The sequence below is a fragment of the Podarcis bocagei genome (assembly GCF_964188305.1).
Source record: "Podarcis bocagei genome assembly, chromosome: 9".
Lineage (NCBI taxonomy): Eukaryota > Metazoa > Chordata > Lepidosauria > Squamata > Lacertidae > Podarcis > Podarcis bocagei.
Window position 1 is genome coordinate 76,916,745 of NC_138134.1, and position 24,728 is coordinate 76,941,472.

General features: G+C 48.9%; 1 protein-coding gene across 1 annotated transcript; it reads right to left on the minus strand.

The window, feature by feature from the left end:
- Window positions 1-938: 938 nt before the first annotated feature.
- CCT7 (chaperonin containing TCP1 subunit 7) lies at window positions 939-24,648 on the minus strand. The gene is made up of 12 exons (XM_081207132.1): window positions 24,497-24,648; window positions 17,013-17,166; window positions 15,361-15,467; window positions 14,249-14,374; window positions 12,542-12,594; window positions 10,310-10,481; window positions 9,133-9,297; window positions 7,177-7,365; window positions 5,673-5,770; window positions 5,331-5,463; window positions 2,515-2,721; window positions 939-1,613 (listed from the first exon to the last, which is right to left on the minus strand). The coding sequence occupies exons 1-12, from the start codon at window positions 24,500-24,502 to the stop codon at window positions 1,389-1,391; spliced, it is 1,635 nt and encodes a 544-aa protein (XP_081063258.1). The 5' UTR covers window positions 24,503-24,648; the 3' UTR covers window positions 939-1,388.
- Between the last annotated feature and the right edge of the window lie 80 nt (window positions 24,649-24,728).

Genomic DNA, 24,728 nt, shown 5'->3' on the forward strand with positions numbered 1-24,728 from the left:
ATTTTTAAAGACTAGCAAGGAACCCCACACAGGAGAATAAGCAGTGCTGGCCTAAGAGGTGGAACACTATGTTCCTCTTCTGAACCACCACCACCAGCAAGGCCATGTGTAACCACCCCTTGTCAATCATCATGAGATTGACACCTGCCTAAGTTCAAAGGAAGGGACACGGGTGGCGCTGTGGGTTAAACCAGAGCCTAGGGCTTGCCAATCAGAAGGTCGGCGGTTCGAATCCCCGCGACGGGGTGAGCTCCTGTTGCTCGGTCCTGCCAACCTAGCAGTTCGAAAGCACGTCAAAGTGCAAGTAGATAAATAGGTACCGCTCCGGTGGGAAGGTAAACGGCGTTTCCGTGCGCTGCTCTGGTTCACCAGAAGCGGCTTAGTCATGCTGGCCACGTGACCCGGAAGTTGTATGCCGGCTCCCTCGGCCAATAAAGCAAGATGAGCGCCGCAACCCGTGTCGGCCACGACTGGACCCAATGGTCAAGGGTCCCTTTACCTTTACCTAAGTTCAAAGGAGCCTGCTGTATACCTGGCAGTACAAATTGCCCGAGCCTAGTGAGGTGCACCTTCCTCCATCATTATAAACTTTCAGGAGGGATTTAAAAGCCTTCATGTTCACCCAGGTGGTTGAAGAATACCATCCTAGCAACTGCAAGATTACTGGGTGGAAGAAAACATTGTAACTTTTTAACTGTTAACTTTTAGGTGAATGATGATTCAGGAACCTGGAGTGCTCATGGGCCCACAGAGAAGCGTTCTTGGTTCCATATACAGGATTTTAAACAAGCTGTCACACCAGGCAAATGCCCAGGTGTGTACTCTTTCTCTCATGGGCCATAAATTACATTTCAAAACCTCCACCTTTCGACAGTTTTCCCCGAGGAAGGTTCGAGTAACGACAAAGGAGTGCGGTACAGAAGACAGGCAATGAACTGTGTGTTTTTTTAATTGTTTATTGTGTTCATGGCTGAGTTTGAACCCCCAGTAGAAAAAAAACACCACCAATAAATACAACACATTCCTAGCTCCTTTAGCAGACAAGCGCCGTGCCAGCAATGCAGAGATCCAGGGGGGCCCCTTGAGAGTAGAAGTTGAAGGATATGGAGAAACCCAGGAGGGAGAAAGGTCTGGAACCACGAAGGTTGTCTGGACCTGAATGTTGGAGGGCGCACTGTCTGGGATTTCCCAGTTTTCTCCCGTTTGAAGGAGGAGACCCACTGGGAGCAGAGCAGCAACGCTGCGAGCGCCTCGCTCCCCCTTTCCCCCCAGTGTGAAGGTTGTTTGAGGACTGCCAATGGGGAAAGCATTTTTCTAAGGGGTCCTGGGACCGGGTCTTGTTAAGAGAGGGGCTCCCCGTGTCTTGCGCTGCTGGCGACACCTGCCCCTCAGTGGTTATGGGGCCGGCCTCGCCCTCTGCCGCGGCCCGGAGGAGGGGCGTCTACCGTGGAGCGGGGGTTCTTGATGGTCTCGTCCACGGACACGATAAGGCAGGCGGCCTCGGACGCTGCGGTCAGGGCGTTGATGCGCACCACCGCCGGCTCCCACACGCAGGCCACAAAGTTGTCGGCGATGTCTTCGTTGTTCACATCTACGCCGTACCACTTGCCACCCTGAGGGGCAGATAGAACACACCCGGTGAGGAGGTCAAGCGACGGCCCCTTAACTCTGCCCCCACTAACCTGGCTCCCCCCTCCAGCCCAATGGCACCATAACTGTAATGTCTGTACAGGCATTTATGCGCCTTCCCCGTGCATCACCGTGGACATAGGAGGGGAACGGAAAGGGGACAAACCAGCCCTAAAAGAGCACGGAAACACCAAAAGTGGTGCAAAAACAGCACCTCATAATCCTACGAGCCCTTGCGCCAACCTTTGTGGCTGGTGAAGAGCTGGGAGTCTGAGCAAGGTTTGGAGGGAGAATGTGGTGTTTGCAGGCTTTTTCAAGGGTGTTCCCAATATACGTGGTTTCACTTAAAACACGTGGTGCTTCAGAAAGTAACCCTCACGTAAATGGGGAGTTGCCTATATATTATACAACATATATTGTGCTATTGCTTTGTCCATATCAAATTTTATTTCAAGTTGCTCTACACCAGTGTTTCCCAAACTTGGCTCTCCAGTTGCTCTTGGACTACAACTCCCATCATCCCTAGCTAGCAGGGATGGTGGGAATTGTAGTACAAAAACAAATTGAGACCCATGTTTAGGAAACTGGCGTAGAAATTTATATACATATTCCACATTCTTTGTAACCCACTGATGAGTTGAAGCAGCACGCAAATTTCGTTAAGTAAATAAAAGGAAAATGTTGTGGACCTTGACTTTTGTGTTTGCATGCAACGAGGAGAAGCAGCACATAGTTCCTATCTACCCTGAGCAGAACCACCAGGAAGCCTGCCATGAAGATGCAGCAGTATCCAACCTGCCCACTGCTGGGAAGTGATAGAAGTGGAATCTGCTGCTCTGAAAAGGCTGCAGAACGGCCCCTGCAAGCCTGGCTAAGGTTGCTCACCTGGGCGTGCTTGGCTCGGAGTTTGTTGAGGATGTTGGTGGCATCGAAACCGGCGTTGTCGCAGAGCTGCCGCGGGATGATCTCCAGGGCTTTGGCGTAGGCTCCAATCAGCAGCTGCTGCTTGCCTGGAATGGTCCTGGAATAGTCTCGAAGGTACTTGGAGATCTCCATCTCTATAGCTCCACCACCAGCGACGACAGAGTCATTCTGGAAGCACACAATTAAGCGGGGAAAGGTCACCTCTCTCTCTCTCTCTCAAAAAAAAGTCAGCTATCGCAACAGGTCTAATTTATGCTGTTCTCATAGACGCCACTGGCAGTTTGCCTCGCACGGATCTGGCTGACACTGTTTGGAAGGAGCGAAGGCACGTCTGTCGAGTTCACACAAGCCAATGCTATCCACCAGCCTGCTGGCAGTGAGAGGGAGGCACAGCTGGCGTGTAATGCAAAGCTAAAGAAATCTGAAATCCATGCAGAGAATGATATGCAAAACTAGCTCAGGTTTTGCATACTTTAAAAGCAGACATGGAGTATTTACTGTACTTAGTACATTTAATAAAAATTCCCTAAACCACGTACACTAAATCAAAAAACACAACAAAATAACATTCAGTAATGCTAATTCAGCATGGAAAGGCCTCTAAGCAGAGACTAGGAAGAGTGGGATAAATTCATGGTTAGCAATCCACAAAGATGGATTATTGCTAGCGTGTTCTAAAAATATGTGGTATAGCCAGGACTCCCTGTATATTATTTTAGCAAAGGATGCAGGATCCCCGCTGAACTTCTTGAGCTCTGGGAGCTCCCTGGACTGCAGACGTTAGGCTGCATCAAAACGAACATGGGAAGAGCACACCTGACCCAGAGTTTAGGGAACTCTGTTAGCAGACGTCCCTTTACAATACCACTGGAGAGTCCATTCACACATTACGCGGCAGTCAGCGTCTTCGGGAGAAAGCTGAAATCGAGGTTCCCTCCCACACTGTGCCTGCAAGATTTCACGTTTTTAGGGGAGTGCTGAAGTCACGCATAAAGCCTGCCCAAGACGCAGCAACAGACTGACAGCTTTGCTGCTCTCCTTAGATGAGACGTGGGGCCAACAGGCTGCAGTTCCAGCATCCTCTGGCATGTGGCGGACACGAACAGAGAGGCTGCTTTGGGGGACGCCAGTAGCCAGAAGGCAGCCACTCTCACTGAAGGGCTCTTTGGCTGTTTGATCGCTTGGCCATGTCTCCACCATTCCCAGCTTGCTTCAGCAAACAACAGACCGAGGTGCTGCTGGGAGGAGCAGGTGGCTCTCAAGAAGGTCCAGGTGGCCAGACTTTCATCTGCAGAGAGCCTCGTTTTGATGCCACAGCTGGTCCTTTGGGTCCCAGCAGAGGGCTCTGGGCTCCCCCCACGTAGGATGCTTTGGAGTCCTGTTTCCAAGGATACGTGTTTCCAGCTCTTGAGGTAGGGATGCGTGAGAAGAGCTGTTTGCCAAAGCTTAGAGATGAGAGGAGCTGTATATGTGTGTGTGTGTGTGTGTGTGTGTGTGTGGATTTCTATGCATGTCACACAACAGCTTCCCTGCAGCTCGCCTGCCTTCTCCTGCCCCATTTACAATCCCAATCCTCATGGCAATACAAGGCCCAGAAATCTACCCACCCCCAGTCCCCCCCCAAAAAAAACCCTTCTACCACGAAGACAAGCTATTCAAAGGCTCCACATGCCGCACATGGGTTAAGTGAAAGCGGCAGAATTTTAGAAGAAGCTTTCTGGAACAGCCAAGGAAACAGAGAATTGTAGAGTTGGAAGGGAACCAAGGGTCATCTAGTCCAGCCCCCTGCAATGTGGAAATCTCAGCTCAAGCATCCCTGACAGATGGCCACTGATCCTCTGCTGAAAACCCTCTAAGGAAATAGAATCCACCACTTTCTAAGGGAGACCATTCCAGAGTCCAACAGTAATTACAGTCAGAAAGGTCTTCCTTCTGTTTAGTCAGAATCTCCTTTCTTGCATCTCAAATCCATTGGTTCAGGTCCAACCCTCCGGAGCAGCAGAAAACAAGTTTGCTCCATCTTCCATGGGACAGCCTTTTAGAGATTTGAAGATGGCTATCATATCGCCTCTTGGTCTCTTCTATTCCAGGCTAAACATAACAGTCATACCTCGGGTTACAGACGCTTCAGGTTGCGTTTTTTTGGGTTACGGACCCGCCGAAACCCGGAAGTACCGGGACGGGTTACTGCCGGGTTTTGGGGGTCGCACATGCGCAGAAACACTAAATCACGCTTTGTGCATGTGCAGAAGCACCAAATCGCAACCCACACGTGTGCAGACGCACCGCTGCAGGTTGTGAACGTACATCCCGCACGAATCACGTTTGCAACCCAAGAGTCCACTGTACCCAGCTCCTTTATCATCTTCTCCTCTACATACATTCCAGCTTATCAATACCCTTCTTACAACTGGCATCAAGCACTAGACGGTGTTCCAGGTGAGGTCCAAAAGGTAGCGCTGTGGCTTGATCAGCTGCTCACACAGTGACCAAGCAGAACTTAACTCCCAGTGCATCAGCTGACATGCAGGAAGTTCAATCCTGCTCTCTGCTGGATTTGGCTATCTCCCGCCTCCCCCACCCGCATCACTATGATGTCAGATGATTGACAGGCAGGTGGTCCTGCACCTTAAGCTGTGGCACATCTGAACTGGGAAGGCAGAGGGGAGACACTCCCAGATTACAGGAGCCCCTCTGGCTGGGCCATGATCTATGGCTGATGAAGACATCCAGGAGGGCTACGGAACCCCAAGTCAGCCTAGCTGCTCAACCCGCACCTTGATTGCTCTCCTAACAATCATGATGGCATCGTGGAGAGAACGCTCCGTCTCCTCCATGAACTGCTCCGCCCCTCCACGCAGGATTATCGTGCAGGTCTTGGCCTTCGGGCAGCCTGTGAAGAAGTTGTACCTGCCAGAGAAAGGGGGAAGCGTGTCTTAGTGTCCATGGGGGTCACAGCCGCGCCACGCCTTAGCAGAGATGCCCTCTGAGGAAAGGGCAGACCCATATTTACGTCCAGCCACCTCAAGAAACCCCCCAAATGTGTGTGAATTAAAAGCAAGCAAGGCAACTCCAAAGCTTGTCCCGTGCCTCCGCCATCCTGGCCAGGCTGCCTTTACCTGTCGCCTCCAATCTGAGTCTCCTCGAAGAGGTCGCAACGCCCAAGGACCTCATCAGTCAGGGAGTTTACACTGGTCTGAATGGATCCACCGCAGGCCTACAGGGCATGGGGAAAGAGTACAATTTTAGAGGGTACTGATCTAGCATCAAACAAGCAAAAACCGAGCTCTGTTGACTAGGTTTGCTGCTCCGCTCCCTCCACCCCCCATTATGAGAATGTCATTTTCATATATAAGTATCACTACGAAACAATAGTGCCTATTAGTCTGCCTACTGCGTTGACTTATTCATTCCACATCAATGGCCTGGGGTGCTTTGGAAGGTCAGGATATAAATTCAATAAATACCGTATTGGCCCGAATACAAGCCACACCCGCAAATAAGCTGCACCTTTAAAATTGGGGGGGGGGGGAGACAATACCCGAATATAAGCCACTCCCTTAAAGTTCCGCAGACACTCACGCCTGTAAATGGCAACTGTTCCGTTTTACCATATGTATGTTTCAGCAGCGATATCGTAAAAGCCAATTTTTGTAAGGTCGCAAGTTTAAGCCGCACTTTAAATTTTTACGGTCAGAATTTGGGGGGGGGGGGAGTGTGGCTTATATTCGGGCCAATATGGTAATAGCGAAGTACTCTTTACCCCTTTAACAGGGCAGTGTTGCAAAATTCTTTATCAGAATTAAACAGGGAGTTCCAAGGTGTTGGTGATGCCACACTAAAATATCTATTTCTTATAAATGCAGAGAAAGTACTGTGAGGCACCTGTGAGAGCGCCAGTTCTGCAGATCGAAGCGGTCGAGTGAGCATATAGCCGGTTAAGGTGATCCCGCAAGTAAACTGGTCCCAAGCTTTAGATAAAAACAGCATCCCTCAATGCCCTAGGATTAATCAAGGCAATAAACCCTAAACAAGTGGCAGGGGATAGCAAGAGCAGCCATTGCAAATTGCAATAAAGGAACAGAAATGTTGGGAGGCGCACACCCACCCACACACCCCCTCTCAATTTCAAGCACAAAAAACGGGCAGCGTTCCACGGTAACAGAGAATCGCATACAGTCATACCTCATGTTACGTTTGCTTCAGGTTGAGCGTTTTCCGGTTGCGTCCTATGGCGACCCAGAAGTAATGGAACGGGTTACTTCCGGGTTTCGCCGCTCGCGCATATGCAAATGCCCAAAATGACGTCACGTGCATGCGCAGAAGCGGGTCGCGTTCTGTTCAGGTTGCAAACGGGCCTCCGGAACGGATCCCGTTCGCAACCAGAGATACCACTGTACAGGCGTTTTGCTGCTCCCTGCAGCTGCGCTCAATGTCCAAGAACTGAGCTCAGCAACTAGCGACCTGCAAGGGGTCCAGGCCTACCTTTCTCTCTCCTGTGCTGCTTCACCAGTTCCTCTAACAGGGCTGCCGCCCAAGGCAACTGCTCAGGCTGGTTGCATAGACAGGGTAGCCCCAAGCACCTGGCCAACAACCTGGGAAGGCGAACAGGGGAAACCTCACCATCATGGTCCTCTTGAGATCTTCTTCAGGGACTCGGCCGGCACAGAACATGTCCCGGTCAGCAAAATACTGGGTGGCCACATCGCCAATCGGAAGCTTGGAGAGGATGACTTTGGCCCCAGACTTGTGGAGCTTATCAAGCTTGTCGTACAAGATGTTCCACTCGGCGTCCACGATGGCCTGGTAATCCTGCAGAGGGAGATTTAGGCAAGAAGCTATCGGTGCTGTTTCTTTAGCCAAGGGGGGGGGGATCTGTTTGGCTTAAAATAAAATAAAAACAAGGGTGGGGTACGGTGCCAATGTACCGTATTGTTCGCTCTATAGGACGCACTGTTCCCCCTCCAAAAATGAAGGGGAAATGTGTGTGCGTCCTATGGGGCGAATGCAGGCTTTCGCTGAAGCCTGGAGAGCAAGAGGGGTCAGTGCGCACCGACCCCTCTTGCTCTCCAGGCTTCAGGAAGCTCTCCGCAAGCCTTGGGAGCCCGGTGCAACTTCCCACCGGGCTTCCAAGGCTTGCGGACAGTAGCCTATTCTGGGGGCTGGGGTCGGGGGAAGCCCGAGCGTCCCCCGCCCCAGCCCCGTGCCTGGGGAAAAATTTTTTTTTCCTGTATTTCCCCCCCCCCCCAAAAAAAAACTAGGTGCGCCCTATGGGCCGGTGCACCCTATAGGGCGAAAAATATGATAGTTGTCTACTGCAAAGGGCGTTATGAGAATGACAACTCTGCCAATACAGTAAATCTAGACATGGAAACAGGATCAGGGGCACCAATGTTCATCCAAGGTGTGCACATTTAGAAGCGTTCCCCAACCATTGGTTTTAGATCTTCCCTGTCACAGAGGTGGTACCAGTTAGCTGCTGGAAGGTGGGTGCCCACATCAGCACCCATGTGAAGACCACCTGGTGGAAACCCTCACACATATGGTTCTCAATTGTAAACTATATGCTGATCTCCACCAGCAATTTCTAGATCAACTCTGTATCCCCAAATGGAAACCAGAGTCAGGGGTCATACATTTTCTATTGCCGGGGAATGATCAGGAACTTACCAAGTTAGTGGCGAAATATCTCTATTTGGTTTTTTGTCGTCAAAATACACTGCAGATGTCTGATCTTCCTGGAGACCAAGAGATGTGACGACAGACTGCTCTGCCTCCTTTCTTTTAGCAAATGTTTTGTGCCACTGGGGAAGTGGTAATTCTGTATTGATTTGTTTTGGATGTTGTATGTGATGCCAATAAAAGGTATATCTATCTATCTTATCTATCTATTACATCAGCACCCTTCTCCATTGCTCTTGCCCACCCAAGAAACTGCCTTGTTGGGCAGCTGCCACCCTATGGGGACAGGGTGAGGGCAGAAGAGAAAGGATGGGAAGGGCCAAAACTCAGTGGTAGAGAGTCTGCTTTGCATGCAGAATGCCCCAGGTTCAATCCCTGGCATCTGCAGGTGGGGCCGGGAGAGAACCCTGCCTGAAACCCTGGAGAGCAGCTGCCGGTCAGTGTAACTAGTACTGAACTAGATGTGCCAATGGTCCGATTCACTACAAGGCAGCTTCCTTTGTCCAAGGCGGCTGCAACCATTCTGCAGTCCTCTGCTGTGCTCACAGTCCCTTGAACCGAGGTGCTCCTTATAGAAGAACTTTCCAAACTTTTCATGTTGGTGACACACTTTTTATACACGCATCATTCGTGACAGAGTTTTACTAGCAAACCGCAGATTAAACCAGCCCCGAAAGCGTGCAGGGAGCGTTCGTGCAGCAAACCTACACACTGCAGCCAAAACATTAACATATCGTGACAAAGCTTGGAAAGCTCTGGGTTAGGTAATGAGGTTCCAACTATCAACTTGGCCAAATGCCGCATGGAAGTCAAAGATTACCCCGCAAGGCACACGGCTCTTTTGGCAAGACGTTACATTTCCACAGCTTCTCTCCCCAAGCGGTTCTGAGCCCTTACCTGCACAGTGTGGACTCTGACTTCAGCATTGTCCTTCTCTGCCTTCAGCTCCAGCTCAATGTTGAGCAGAGCGATCCTGGGGGACTCATACTTCTTGGGCTGCATCTCAAAGCCGGCGTAAGAAAAGGTCTTCTTGAAGGCAACACCTGCCACCAGTTGGGAATCCTGCAGGAAAGGAAAGGTCATTTCACTCCTCACGCCCACTCTCGGATGGCAGGCAACCTTCCGTTGGTTCCTACTTAGGTTCCTACTCAAGAGGAAGCCCCACTGAGTTCAGTGGGGCTCACTTTCAATTACATGCGTACAGGAATGCAGCCTTAGTGCATCCAACTAAATTGTACCATAGACCCTGCAAAGTCAATGGACTTGTCCATTAATTTCAAAGGGTGTGCTCTATGAAGCAAGCAAGGCCTTCACTGTCCTCTTTCTGGTGCCTGCAAAAAAACATTCTTGTTTAGACAAAACTACCCAGATGCTTAGAAAGCGGAGATTATATTAATCTATTACCCTATTTTAACTTTCATATGTTTTAAAGTATGGTTGGAATTTTTTCTTGATTTTAGATGTATCTTTTGTAAACAACTTTTAAGCTTTTTACAATCAAGCGGTATATAAATTCTGTGATTATGACTATTTTTTAAGTGCAGCAGCCTGGCTTCTTAGAGGGAGGAAAAGATAGAAATAATTCTTGAAAGCCACATGGTGTGTAGTGATGGGCCTGTTAAAGAAGTGGGGGGAGTTACTGTTCTTGTTTTTATTACGCATTTTGTTTTTAATCTTGTATTTCTTTGTTGTGAACCACCCTGAGATCTACAGATGAAGGGTGGTACAATCATCGCCATCATCATCTTTGACTAAGACTGGACATCACCCAAAGTGATTTTATCCTTTCGTTTTCCTCCTCGCACTCCCATGATCTACTATCATTCCCTTTCTCCATCAGTTGCTCGAACTTTGCCAGCAGCTCCCAGTTCGCTCGCTACCTGAACAGCGGTCTTGGAAGGTCAGATTGCAGGGTTTCCCACAGACACCTTGTTGGCCAGGGCAAGAACAAGACAGGCCCCCGGCCTGATCCAGCAGCCTCATCTTATGTTCTCCACCCTTTTTAGACTTGGAAAGGAATTCCAGCCTAGACTCCTCTGAGCCAAAGGGAACTTTAGGAGGCCAGGGGCTTTACCTCCAGGGCTCCTCCCTGCACCTTCTTGATCCCAATCATTTTGATCTGCAGCAACTCGTCCAGCATCATGACGGCATCCACCACCATCTTGGCAAAGAACTCCTTCTGGTGGGAAATCAGCTTCGAGCTCAAAGCTGTGCTTGCACACTTCTCCAACAAGCTCCGCAGCTCCCTGCAGAGAAGGAAAAGATGGAGCCATTTCTTGCCTGCTCTCAAAGTGCTCTGTAGCAATAGGCAGCCCCGAGGCTAAAGAAGCAACACACACAGCACAAGTCTAAAATGAGCTCGTTAGGCTACAAAAAAGAAACACTGCAATTAGTTAAGTGATTCTCACGACTGCTTTGAAAATGGATGGCTTTCTGTTTTTGCACATTAGGTCAGGCACTGGCTGTAGTGCGGGCGCACACGCAGAAGAACAACTTTCCTGCTTATTGCTACTTCTCGTGAACCACTATGAACATCATAAAATGCCTACGGAAAGTAACATTTCCACAGGCATGAACGCCTGGGAAAGACAGCATGCCCGTCACAGAAGAACACTTCTTTTTTTAAAAAAAGAAGTCAATTATATGGAAGTCTTGTTAATTACAGTTCCTTCATTTAAAGATTAACTGGCATTTGCCTGAAGATTTAATTGCATCACCAAAACATGTATCTTCTTAGCTGGAATCTATCAGCTCAGGCAATGTCCTCCACGCAATCATTAATCATGGGGGGCAGGGGGGGGAATAGAAATGAGCCAGCAGCCTAACCCAACCCATCAGCTGTGCCTCCTGACTGGGCACTGGAGGGGAGGAGTGAAGAGGGGAGGCTTGCCCTATGCAGAGGCCTCCATTTGATTAACAACTCTGTGCAATCGGGATTCTAAACTCCTGGGCCTTTGACTAATTAAAACACCTATGACCTTTTAAACTGCGGTGGGGGTGGTATGATTTCCGTTTGCTACTATGGTACATATTATTGTGTTTTTATATTGCAAACTGCCTTGTGGTCCTCAGCTGAAGCGTAGTATAGAAACATAATCAATAACAGCAATGATAAACCACAGGCGGAGCCCCCTCCATGCACAGAGATCACCCTTGTCACACCTTCCCCACACCCACCTGCAAGTGGGTCACAGGAGGGATGGGGCCCACCTCTCTGCCTCTGCATGTTTCTAACTGCATGGAGGATAACAGTCAAAAAGGGCTGATGTCAACCAGCATTAAAGTTCTGTGCATTAAATTTTTGCTGCTGCAATTTGCAAAAGGTGGGAAGTTGTCAAACAGCTGTTTCTTACACAAATATTTTTTCATAGCCTTTTTTTCTAGGAAAGGTAACATACCCCCCCCTGTATACATTAAAAAACAACAACTGCACAGCCCTCCACCTGCCCAGGAGTTGCATCCATCAATCATGTTGGGATTAAGAATGCATGTAGAAAAAAGAGAGTCCAAATAGGGCTATCCAAACATTCATTTCCAAAGATTAGGCAGCAAAACTTTTGAAAAGACTTTCCAAAGAACAACATTATCAATGGAGAGCCTGGCTGCCGATCGTATCCTAAACTAAGCAAGGTGGCGATGGGTCTATACTGGCTTTACCCATAGCTAAGCCCCATATAAGACAAAACACAGGAAATGGGTTGCTTAAGCCCATTCCTCCCTCCATCCCGCATGTAAGCTCCCAATGTTTCCTTTTCTGATGGCAACTGCCTCCTGTCATGTCTGTGACTTGGCATGAGCCTTGGACTGAACATCTCACACAGAGACAAGGGAGGATTCTGGCAGGGCCTCTGCTGATGTTTGCACTGAGATGGGTGAAGGGTAAACTGCCCTTTCTCAACCTGAAACTGTATTGGAGGGGGATAAGGAGCTATACTGGAAGACTTTGGGGGAGGGCAGATTTCGCACCCAGGCTTCCAGTTACCTATTGCTACATGATAGAGATACATGTGCACAGAAATGCAAAGTTGTTTTCCATTTTGTTGCATTCCTGCTTTTTTCCGCAATATATCCATCCAGAGCTTACTGCTGAATCCATGGTACTTAAATTTAGTGAGCAGTAAACATGCTGCCAATGCCCCAACCGCAGAGGGGCACTGCATGCGCCCAATCCATTTAAGAACCACTTGCACACACGTAGGTGCACACATTTGTGCAGAGCGTCAATAAAAAGATGCACCCAACTGAGCCAGCAATGAAGGGAGGTTGTGGATTTAACCTTTCCAATTGAGGCATGGAGGAAACTTACTCTTGGTCGGTCTTCTTGATCGTAACGGCAATCTTCCTGATCTTATTCACTGCCTGCCAAAACAAAGCAAGAACCAGAATTAAGACTTTGCTCTCAACCCCTGCCAAACTCCTGCGCCAGTGCAGCCATGATTCAGCCGCCATGTGCAATTACCCAGCCTGAAGTCTGCACCATTTACGGCAGGCATAGGCAAACTCCGGCCCTCCAGATGTTTGGGACTACAATGCCCATCATCCATAGCTAACAGGACCAGTGGTCAGGGATGATGGGAATTGTAGTCTCAAACACCTGGAGGGCCGGAGTTTGCCTATGGATGATTTACGGCAACCCCTTTCTGTGTCAGCCTCACCAACACGGACACAAGCATAGTGTCCTATTGTCATCTTGAGTTACGTATTTTGACTTTTTTATTACTTGTTGTCAAAGCAAGAAGGAGGTGGAAGCACAGAAGTGGGACAATGGTCTGCCTTAAAGGCATGTATTTGATTCCAGGTTCCACGTAAACAGGATTAGTGCGAGCCTCTGCCCCACGCAGTGTTTGGTGTGATAGGCACCACAGCAGATGGCAGTCTTACAACACCTCTGGAGATGCAAGAGGGTTACTGGGAGGCCGGAGGGACATTGCTGGAACAACTCTTGGGTTGGGGCAACTGGCTAAAATGTTTTTAAAGGTTTTAAACGGTTTTAATTTTGGTTCCCATTTTGTTTTTGTTGGGTTGGTTAAATGTTTAGTTGGGGTGGTAAAGAATGTATAAAACTGGCTCAAATCTAAGTTGGAAATGTAAAGAAAAATAAGATACTTTGTATCATATGTGGTATGTAGAGAAGTTAAAAAAAATGGGAGATTATATACAATGAATTGAAAAAAATGTTCAAAACAACTTTTGTAAAAAAACCCAAACCAGAAGCATTTTTGTTAGGGATTTTAGGACAAGAAAAACATAGAACTTATTTACGTATGCTGCAACAGCGGCAAGAGTCTTGTTAGCACAAGGATGGAAGAATGAGGAAGTCCCAACGAAAGAAAAATGGCAAGAAAAACTGATGAGTTATGCGGAGATGGCAAAGTTAATTCATAAACTGCGTGAGGAGGACAACCATGACTTCAAGGAAGAATGGGAACTATTTATAAACTATTTAAAAAGACAACAAAAGGATTTGGACTCCTTGGCAGGTTTTGAATAAACAAATTTAGTAGTAGAACATAGGACAGATAAGGTAATGATATGTACAACTTTACAACATGCAGAGAATAATATGTATGAACAAATCAGAGAGGGGAGCTGAGGGAAGTCTCTGGAGGGTGGGAGAGGGAGGGGGAAATGTAATAGGTTATATTTGATTTATAAACTGATTTGTTAAATTTGCTTAATAAAAATATTTTTTTAAAAAATGTCTAGTTGGGGTGGTGGTGATTTTAATTTGGGTATAACGGTAAACTGATTATTATTATTACTACTACACTCGGCTCAGAGGTGCATAATGCCCAGTGGCTGGGACTGTTTGAATGAGCCTTTGCCAACGTGGTGCCTTCCAGATCTTTGGAACTCCAACTCCCATGATGGGGGAGGTCTGGTAAAAAAACACCCGGAGGGCACTAGCCAGGCCTGGCTAGAACCCATTTGTAAATATTGTTTCTTGTTCCTTCACTCCCCAGGTGCAAAAGAGCTTCCACAAAGGAAGGCAGGGTGCAGAAGATTCCCTTACCAGCTGGGTTGCAGTGCGGAAGGCACGGATGATGATCTGGGGATGCAGCCCTTCTTCCACATAGGGCTTGATTTGCTTTAGGAATTCAGCAGCTAGAAGTGTAACAGAAGTGGTGCCATCGCCAACCTGCAGGAAAAGAGAAGGAAAAATGACGTGTGCCTGAAAGCCAGAAATCTCTGCGAAGGGAAGTTCACAAAGCAGCGGCAAGTGCCCCAACTTCGCATGGAGTAAATTGCACCCCATTCTATCCCCCTTCAATTCAATTCAATTCAAAATCCTTTATTAGGCATAGCACACCACACATTAACAAACAAACATCATATACAGACTGTATAAAATTCGGGCTCAGTGAACACAATTTATCCCAGACCTATTCTTAACTCCAGGAAATAAATCGGTGTACATAGATAATATAATACAACACAGCAACATCACCTACCATTAAAAACCACTAAGTCTCTTTATCATGGCCCATTCTCTCTTCATGGACAGCATTTAAAAATTCAGCCGCTATTAAAGTAATTTGGTCATCGCTGTCCGCCAGCAGGTCCTGAACAGTTGGTTGTGTAAAAATCTGTCTATTCAATTTTAGGGCCTCAAATAATTGTTTTCTGGCATGACTGCCAAAATCACAGGAAAAGAATATATGCTCTAGAGTATTGGGTTCCTGTTTTCTGCATTTGCAGAGACGCTCTGATTCTGGGATAGCTAAGTATCTTCCTCTCACTACCACCGAGGGAAACATGTTAAATCTGGCCAACATAAACAGCCTACGCGATTCATGTTTCTTCAGATTTGTCATGTATCCCTTTTGGAAATCTCTACACAAAGGAAGATTTAAGTGTCTATCCACCTTGTCCTGCCCTCTCTCGTCCGAAATCACAAGCGCTACAAATCCAACATCTGGCTCAAAACTCCATCACCCTTCAAAGGAGCGGATCTGTGGATTACCACAAGATGGGATGCTGGAAAAATCAATGGCAGCTTGCCATTGTGAGAGAAAGAGACGTTGGATCCCAGCTACAGATGTTGTAAAGCTCAGAAGACACAGGCACGAGCAGGAGTACCAACATCTACCTACCACTGAAAACTATCAAACCTCCCACACCCACCTCCGCATCCTGTGACTTGGCGATGTCCACAAGTGTCTTTGCAGCAGGGTGTATCACATCAAGAAGCTTCAGGATGGTGGCGCCATCATTAGAAATAGTTGCTTTGCCTGCAAAGATTAACAGAGACAAAGTTCAGGAACAAAGTTGATTCCTGCACTGCAGGGGGTTGTTCTAAGCATCCCAAGCAGATGCACCTGCAACATCTGAGCAGGTCAATCAGGACTCTGAAGTTAGGAAGAGAAAGATGAGCCCTACAGGATCAGACCAAGGAGAGTCCCACCTAGTCCAGCACTTTGTTATCAGCCGTGCTCTGCCAGATAACGTCAGAACCTTCCTGTGGGTTTCCTAGAGGCAACTGCCCTCCCTCTTCGGTATTCTCCTCCCATAAGGCCACACATTTTGGCATGGAAGCCATCCAAATATTGTGCTAACCTCCAGCCCATCCAGTCCCCCAAAGAGGGCAGTGAGGCTTTCCTGTGAATGCACAGTGAGCTTCAGAGGCACTCCATGCAATTCCAGGACCCAGAACAAGGTGGGAGGAAGGGGAGAAGCCACCACATAGCTTCCATTCCCATACTGGGCCTGCTAGCAAACTGACGCCCCTAGATGTTTAAGTGCAAGCCCTTGCCCTTCTCTGGAGCTCAGAAAGTGACAAATCTCCATGGCTTTACATTAAGCTTCAAACAGACTTTACCAGCTTATGCCCTGACAGAGTGTCATACCAAATCAGATGACAAGCTGCCCAGAAGGATGTGGCAACTCATTCCCTAGCAAACCATGAAGGGGGGGGGTGATCCCGCTGCTGAAGGAGAACCACCACAAATACTTCCATTCCAACCAGGCACTCAGGTAGTTAGCATAGGTCTTTGCCTCCCATAGATGGAGGAGGCCCTGGAACTACACACACTGGTACATTTGGACTTACTAAAAATTCTGCAGTAAGTGGCAACTAAAGAGGTTCCAGAAATAAAGTCACCTTGCCCTTTCATGATCAGGACAGGGTCAGAGGCATTGTGGGAGCCAGGTAAGACCTCAAGGGTGCCACTGCACCCGTGAAGATGACCGTGCTACACTCTGGATTCAAGGAAATTAATATATTTAGGGTCTTCACATTACCAAAAAAGTTAGGTAGCAAAGATGTACAGTGGTACCTTTGTTCCGGAGGTCTGTTCTTAATCTGAAACTGTTCTTAACCTGAAGCACCACTGTAGCTAAAGGGGCCGCCACGCCGCCAGAGCATGATTTCTGTTCTCATCCTGAAGCAAAGTTCTTAACCCGAGGTACTATTTCTGGGTTAGCAGAGTCTGTAACCTGAAGCGTCTGTAACCCGAGGTACCACTGTATAGGAAATTTCCAAAACACCTTGATATAAAGGGTTACTCTTTCACATAGCTATCCTTGTCCAGTATTCCAGTCTCAGGTGAACAATGGCATGGGGGGGGGTCTTCTGTCTTCAAAATGGACAGCGACGCATGGACAGTTGCTCATCCCCCTCCCTTCAATGTCACCTGCCATTTCTTTGTAGGACAAAACCTCCCCAAAGACCTGTGCCACTGACTGATTGAGATGGCTAGAGAGTATCTAGAGAAAGGTTGCCATACAGAGACACCAGAGGCAGAGCAACTCAGGTTCACAGATGGCAGCAGGCTCACCTCTGTCATCAACAATGAGCTTGTCCATGCCCCGAGGGCCAAGAGTGGTCCGGACGGCCTCTGCGATGACTTGGCAGGCATTGATGTTACTCACAAGCTGAGGGACCCCCTGGGAAGTGTCTGTGCCTTCCTTCAGCAAGATAACAGGCGTGGGCTGCAAGTAAAACAAACTGTCAGACAAAAGACCCTCCAGGACAGTGACAAAGGTTTTTTTGTCATAGAAAAGGCAGCGCCGAACAGCACAACACAATATTTCCACTAGAAAAATCAGCATTGTTAGCCAGACTTCCTATACACAGATGCAGAAACACTAAAGCAAGAAACAGCTGAATTGGAGAGCAGATTCCATCCTTAAATGCTTCAGGAATGCATTTGTTGGGATCCACAAGGCGCCAAGAACTACCACCTACAAGCCCAACGCAAGTCGCTGGCCAAGCTGGCATGATGCGACAGAACATTCATAGGCACTTTTTAACGGCTCAGGTGCACTCTGCACCACCTCAGAGACAGAAGCAAATGATCAGTTTGGGTTGGACACAGCGTCCTGTTGTTGTTGTTGTTATTTATATTTTAATCAATTCTTTTTATACGCTTTTAAAATTCTATTAGTATTTAACTACTTTTTAATGATTATGTTTTCTATGTTACAGGTAAGTCTTGCAAGGCAGCTTACAGATTTAAGTTCTTGAATTCTGGTCTGGGAAAAAGGCAATACAGTGGTGCCTCGCAAGACGAAATTAATTCGTTCCGCAAGTCTCTTCGTCTTGCGGTTTTTTCGTCTTGCGATGCACGGTTTCCCATAGGAATGCATTGAAAATCAATTAATGCGTTCCTAGGGAAACCGCCTTCAGACCAGGTCCGGGGACAGTCTGTCCCCGGACCTCTTCTGAAGGCTGGGGGGGGGGGAACAAGGGCTTTTCTTCCCACCCCCAGCATTTTAAAAAACCCTGGGACAGCGGAGGACTTCTCCGCTGTCCAGGGCGATCTTAAAATGCTGGCGGGCGGCATTTTAAAATCGCCCCGGACAGCGGAGGACTTCTCCGCTGTCCGGGGCGATTTAAAAGCCCCTGGGAAGGCAGGCAGGGGGGACAAAGACTTTCGCCCCCTGCCCGCCTTCAGAAGGTGTTCCCGCCCCCCGCCCCGCTTCGGAACAGCATTCCGAAGCGGGGCGGCTGGGGCAGGTGTCCCCGCCCCCCCTCCCCGCTTCGGAACAGCGTTCCGAAGCGGGGCGGCTGGGGCAGGTGTCCCCGCCCCCCCTCCCCGCTTCGGAACAGCGTTCCGAAGTGGGGCGGCTGGGGCAGGTGTCCCCGCCCCCCCTCCCCGCTTCGGAACAGCGTTCCGAAGTGGGGCGGCTGGGGCAGGTGACCCCGTCCCCCTCCCCGCTTCGGAACAGCGTTCCGAAGTGGGGCGGCTGGGGCAGGTGTTCCCGCCCCCCCTTCGGAACAGCGTTTTAAAATGCTGGGGGTCGGGAGCGAAGCGCTGCCGACCCCCAGCATTTTAAAACCTTCCCGGGACGCGGGGAGATTTTAAAATGCTGGGGGTCGGCAGCGCTTCGCTCCCAACCCCCAGCATTTTAAAACCTTCCCGGGACGCAGGGAGATTTTAAAATGCTGGGGGTCGGCAGCGCTTCGCTCCCGACCCCCAGCATTTTAAAACCTTCCCGGGACGCGGGGAGATTTTAAAATGCTGAGGGTCGGCACCGCTTCGCTCCCGACCCCCAGCATTTTAAAATCTCCCCGGGACAGAGACTTCTCTGCTGTCCCTTGGAGATTTTAAAATGCTGGGGGTTGGCAGCGAACGCTTCGCTCCCGCCCGCCAGCATTTTAAGATCGCCCGGGGCAGGCGGGGGGAAGGCAGGCGGGGGGGGGAGCAAAGACTTTTGCCCCCCGCCGGCCTTCAGAAGAGGTCCTCTTCTGAAGGCCGGCTGTGGGCGAAAGTCTTTGCTCCCGACCGCCAGCATTTCCCTATGGGCTTTCGTCTTGCGATGCAAGCCCATAGGGAAATTCGTCTTGCGAAGCGCCTCCAAAACAGAAAACCCTTTCGTCTTGCGGGTTTTCCGTCTTGCGAGGCATTCGTCTTGCGGGGTACCACTGTACAAATATAATCACCACCATTCTCTTTTGATGACCTGGCCCTGCAATCCTATGTGCATGAACCTGGGAGCAAGCCACGGTAAAGGCACCATGCAACTACAGTGGTGCCTCGCAAGACGAAAAGAATCCGTTCTGTGATTCTCTTCGTCTAGCGGTTTTTTTCGTCTTGCGAAGCAAGCCCATTGAAGGATTAACGGATTAGCGCTATTAGCGGCTTTTCTGCTGATCAGATCAGCTGATCAGCGGCTTAGCGCTATTAGCGGCTTTTAGCGGCTTATCTGCTGATCGGATCAGCTGATAAGTGGCTTAGCGCTATTAGCGGCTTATCTGCTGATCGGATCAGCTGATAAGCGGCTTAGCGACTTAGAAAAAAGGGGGGAAAGGGAAAAAAAACCAGCAGGAACTCACAAGACATTGTCGTCTTGCAAAGCAAGCCCATAGGAGATTCGTTTTGCGAAGCACCTCCAAAACGGAAAACTCTTTCGTCTAGCGAGTTTTCCGTCTTGCAAGGCATTCGTCTTGCAGGGCACCACTGTACAAGGACTGCAGAGAAGGCACCGCCCAGCATGCAAGATTTATGGGGCAGCTGCGACGAAGGAAAGCAGGGCCCTTTCTGCCCATTACAGAAGCAGAAGAGGACATTGTCTCTGCCATACAGCTTAAGCTAACCAAGCCAGTGTTGGGGAACTCCAGTCCCCTAATGTAAAAAGGGCTCTGTTGGATCAGGCCAATGGCCCATGTAGTCCAGCATTCTCTTCTCACAGCGGCTGACCAGATACCTGTGAGAGGCTGACCAGATACCTTCCGGGTTGACGCGATCTGGAAATGGCGGATTCCCTCCGAGCTCCGGAGGGAATCGGCTCCACTGAGGATGGGTCTTTGCCGCGCCGGCGACGCGGGGACCCTTAAAAACCGCAGGCGCGGAAGCCTGCGGACTGAAGACTCGGCGGGTGCCTTAAGCGCCCCCCCTGATTCGCAAAGAGCCTTTTTAAAGGCTGCGGAGGGGATACGGGGGTGGCGTGGCACTGAGAGTCGATCGCTACCTCGGTGGAGCGAAGCCGCGAGCCATAACCAGAGAGCGCTGACTTCCTTCCTTGAAAATTTGGACTGAAAGAATCGCCCGTGAGTAAGACGGATTGGGACTTTATAAAAATTCTACCTTGAATTGGAGACGAGCGGGGGGTGTCTAAAAGGAAGTCCGCACCCCCCCCCTTGCAGACGATCTAAGCAACGGCGCAAGAGCTAAGCTGGAGAGCCTACCCCTGGTGGGGTGAGTTAAAAAGGACATTAACTTCCGAGATTTAACTAAGGGAAATTTTGGGCTGGAGAGTGGAGTTTTGGGAACCTTCTTTTTGCTTTAAACAACCCCCCCTCCCGGGCCCGGGAACGTCCTGCTTTGGTGCCTGTGTAAGAGCTGCGGAGTTTGACAGCTGTCAAAGCTGTCAAACGGCCGATTTAAAGTGGAAAATTTGTCATCTAAGATCCCTCTGGACTAAGACGAGTTATAACTGAGCTAAAACTGTTGGAAACAAAGTAATAATAATCAGTTAAAGGATTGTTGGTGAAAAGGCTAATAAGTAACCAGATTCCCCCTAGGGGGAATTCTGTGAAACTACAATGGATACAATGGCTGTGGAAGGAAAGTTATTAGTGGAAATCAAAAGGATGTTTCAATTGGTGGGAATCTTACAAGAACAGAGCTTGGCCATGAATAAACAACTTGAGACTATGACCTTGGGAACAGGCAACTCTGCTCTCAGTATTGAGGACCTCAATGAGAAAGAATCCACAGCTGAATGGGAAACAATACCTACAGAGCTGGAAGAGACTAAACAACAAGAAAAAGAAGAAGTAATCCTGGGAAGCAACAACCAAAAGCTGACATCTGCGGAACACAAGCAAGGAAATGCTGGGAACATATCTAATACAACTCTGCGAAAGACACAGAAGAAGAAGGAGGAGGTCCCGGGACAAAATGGAATACAGAAAACTAAAATAAAGAAATACGATTGGGGCCTCCGTTTGGACTTTGATTGTGAAGAGATAGGCTTTGTGGAAATTCTCCAGCAGTTACTTTTGAACCCCCTTGTGGGAAGAGGATACACTTTGATGGTGAAAGAGCTTTTCCCAGACTTGACGACTGACATAAAGGACTACCAACAGGACAGGCGGAGAGGGACTGAAAGGGATTTGAAAGCCTCGGACGTGAGGAACCCAGGCTGAGAATCTCGAATCGGGATCTTTATTGGGAAGGGACAAAAACCGGGGATGGGAGGGAGGGAAGAAGAGACTCTTAAAAACTCTTAAGACTTCTAGGTTTGGTTGTTATGACTCTTAATTAAGATAAAATGAAAATCGATGGAAGAGAACTTAAGTCCAACTTAGGAAAATTAATTTTTATTATAAAAAAGGTAATAAGATGAATAAGAATGTTGAGAGGAGAAATACCAACTTGCTGATATAACCTTGAAACTGGGATGCACGAGGGGAGGTGGGGGGAAGTCAGGGAACAAGTTTATGAAACGGGGATTTGCTGATTTTATACGTGTTTTTGTCTTTAGTCTTTTCTTTGTGTATGTCTTGTCTTTATAAAACCAGAAAACCAAATAAAAATTATATATATAAAAAAAAGAGAACCCCACTGGGAGGATTCACAGACTCACAGAATTGCAGAGTTGGAAGGGACCAGTGTTCAAAACTCCCACTATTCTCGGCGCATTTTGCGACAGGGAATTTCATTAGCGGAAGCCGTTTCTGAGCTCTGGGCGCATGATTTCAGATTAAAACTGCAGAGTGGAAGGAAAGGAGGACCATTTTCTGCCTCCTCACTTGCAGCTACTCTCAGAAGACTGGAAAAGAGACCCTCTGAAGAATATCAAGGAGGTGGGCAAGGGAAGGACTAAAGCATAATATTTTAGCTGCAGTTCATTCATTTTCAGCTTTGCATTCTTGTTATTCAAAAAGTGCGCCTAGACATTCAGTTGTTGTACCCGTAACCTAGGTCTAAGGTGCCATTTAGCTCCTAGCTTTCATATCTCAGTTTCTAACACTGGAAGGGACCACACTGGTCATCTAGCCCAACCTCTTGAAATGTTGTTATTATTCATGCAGTGCTGAGTTCAGCTATGGAACTCCCTCCCACAGGAGGCAGCGAGGGCCACCAAGCCAGCACCTGCCCACTCATACCAGTGCCGGATTTACGTATGAGCTAAATAAGCTATAGCTTAGGGCCCCACTCTCGGGGGGGGGGGGGGCAAAAATTTAAAGGGAAAAAATGGATGTACATTTCCAAAATATAAAAATTGCATTTCAGTTCAACAATTACTTTGATAATATACATATTTTGTTATGTGAAAATGGCTTTCGACACCCATCAGGTCCTTAGATTACCACATATGGCGGCTAACAGATTGAGGTTGAATCCTGACAAGACAGGAGTACTGTTCTTGGGGGACAGGGGGCGGGCAGGTGTGGAGGACTGCCTGGTCCTGAATGGGGTAACTGTGTCCCTGAAGGACCAGGTGCGCAGCCTGGGAGTCATTTTGGACTCAGCTGACCATGGAGGTGCAGGTCAATTGTGTGTCAAGGGCAGCTGTTTACCAGCTCCATCTGGTACGCAGGATGAGACCCTCCCTGCCCGCAGACTGTCTCGCCAGAGTGGTGCATGCTCTAGTTATCTCTCGCTTGGACTACTGCAATGCGCTCTACTTGGGGCTACCTTTGAAGGTGACCCGGAAACTGCAACTAATCCAGAATGCGGCATCTAGGTTGGTGACTGGGAGTGGCTGCTGAGACCACATAACACCGGTCTTGAAAGACCTACATTGGCTCCCAGTACATTTCTGAGCACAATTCAAAGTGTTGGTGTTGACCTTTAAAGCCCTAAACGGCCTCGGTCCAGTAGACCTGAAGGAGCGTCTCCACCTCCATCGTTCTGCCTGGAAACTGAGGTCCAGCTCTGAGGGACTTCTGGCGGTTCCCTCACTGCGAGAAGCAAAGCTACAGGGAACCAGGCAGAGGGCCTTCTTGGTAGTGGCACCTGCCCTGTGGAACGCCCTCCCACCAGATGTCAAAGAGAACAACAACTACCAGACTTTTAGAAGACATCTGAAGGCAGCCCTCCTTAGGGAAGCTTTTAATGTTTAATAGGTTATTGTAATTTAGTGTTCTGTGGGAAACCTTCTATCACTGTGCCATTGAGAGCGTGCTCACTTATGGCTTATGTGTGTGGTACGGAAGCTGTACTACCTGGGACAGGATGGGGTTGTGCAGGGTTGTTAAGGCAGCAGAGAGCATTGTTGGCTGCCCACTCTCCACCTTAGAGCAGATTTATGCCACAAGGTGCCATAGGAAGGCACTGGACATAGTATAAGATCCATCGCATCCTGGTCACTGTCTCTTCGAGCTCCTGCCGTCGGGACGGAGATACAGGACGATGAAGACAAGAACAAGCCGTCTTAAGAACAGCTTCTTCTCCAGAGCGATCTCGGCCCTGAATGGGAAGCCTGGACTTTGAAAGTCATCTAATCTCCCTTGCTGTATTATACTGTATTGTTTAATTAGTGTTTTTATGGAGCAGTCAAGTAATTTCGTTGTCCCCGAAGGGGGCAAGGACAATAAAGATATTATTATTATTATTATTATTATTATTATTATGCCCAGTGGCTGGGACTGGTTACATGAGCCTTTGCCAACCTGGTTCCTTCCAGATCTTTGGAACTCCAACTCCCATGATGGGGGAGTTCTGGTAAAAAAAACACCTGGAGGGCACTAGCCATTTGTAAATATTGTTGGGGAAATATGGCTGGGGAAACCCAGTCAGATGAGCAGGGTGTAAATAATAAATTATTATTACTGTATAGAATACATTCAACACAAAAAACAGAGACAGTTTGTTGCTGACAAAGAACAGCTGGACATAGAAAAGGCCCCATTACCTTCAGGAGCTGAGGGCCTCATCCAACCTAAATCCGCCCTGGCTCATACAAAGAAACTCCTAAGGGCCGGCAAGGCGGGACAGCGCCATGCGATACGCGGGACTACAACTCCCAGAACGCCCCGCGCGGACAACGGCCTCCGCTTCAGAGGAGCCGGTTCCCGAACGGCCTGATGGGACTGGGAGTCCCAGAGGCTTACCGCGGACCCTCGCCGCGGAAGAAAGCCCGGCCTGGCCTCACAAGCGACGAGGAAGCCGCGGCCTCGCAGGCTCGCCCCCGGGCAGCTCCGGCCGCTCAGCTGCCCCGGGCCCCGCCAATATCGCCCCGTCCTCGCAGGCCAGGCTTTCCTGAGGGCCGGGGAACCGCCGCTGAGGGGAGCGGGCCCGTCCTGGCGGCGGATGGCGGCGGATAAGCGCGGCTCCCCCACCCGACAAGCGTCGATTCATTCACTCACCATCATCTTGGCGGCAGCCCTGTTGCTAACGGTCCCTCCCCACAATGCACCGCGCCCGTCCAGAAGCTTCCCCTCCGCGCCTGCGCGGTGGGGCCAACGGGCGGGGTTTTAATGGGGTGGGAAAGGCTATTGGTTGAAGGCTTCGTAGAGGTACGAAAAACAAAGACGCTATCTTGCATGCAGGTTAGAAGACTTCCGGGTTTATATGAAGGAATTCGTTTATGCGGTGAGA

Coding starts and splice junctions, on each gene's coding strand:
- CCT7 (XM_081207132.1), bottom strand. Junction 10,482..12,541: donor ATCAAGAAGACCGACCAAGA/GTAAGTTTCCTC, acceptor CCTTCTCTGCAG/GGAGCTGCGGAGCTTGTTGG. Junction 9,298..10,309: donor TGCAGGGAGGAGCCCTGGAG/GTAAAGCCCCTG, acceptor CCTTTCCTGCAG/GATTCCCAACTGGTGGCAGG.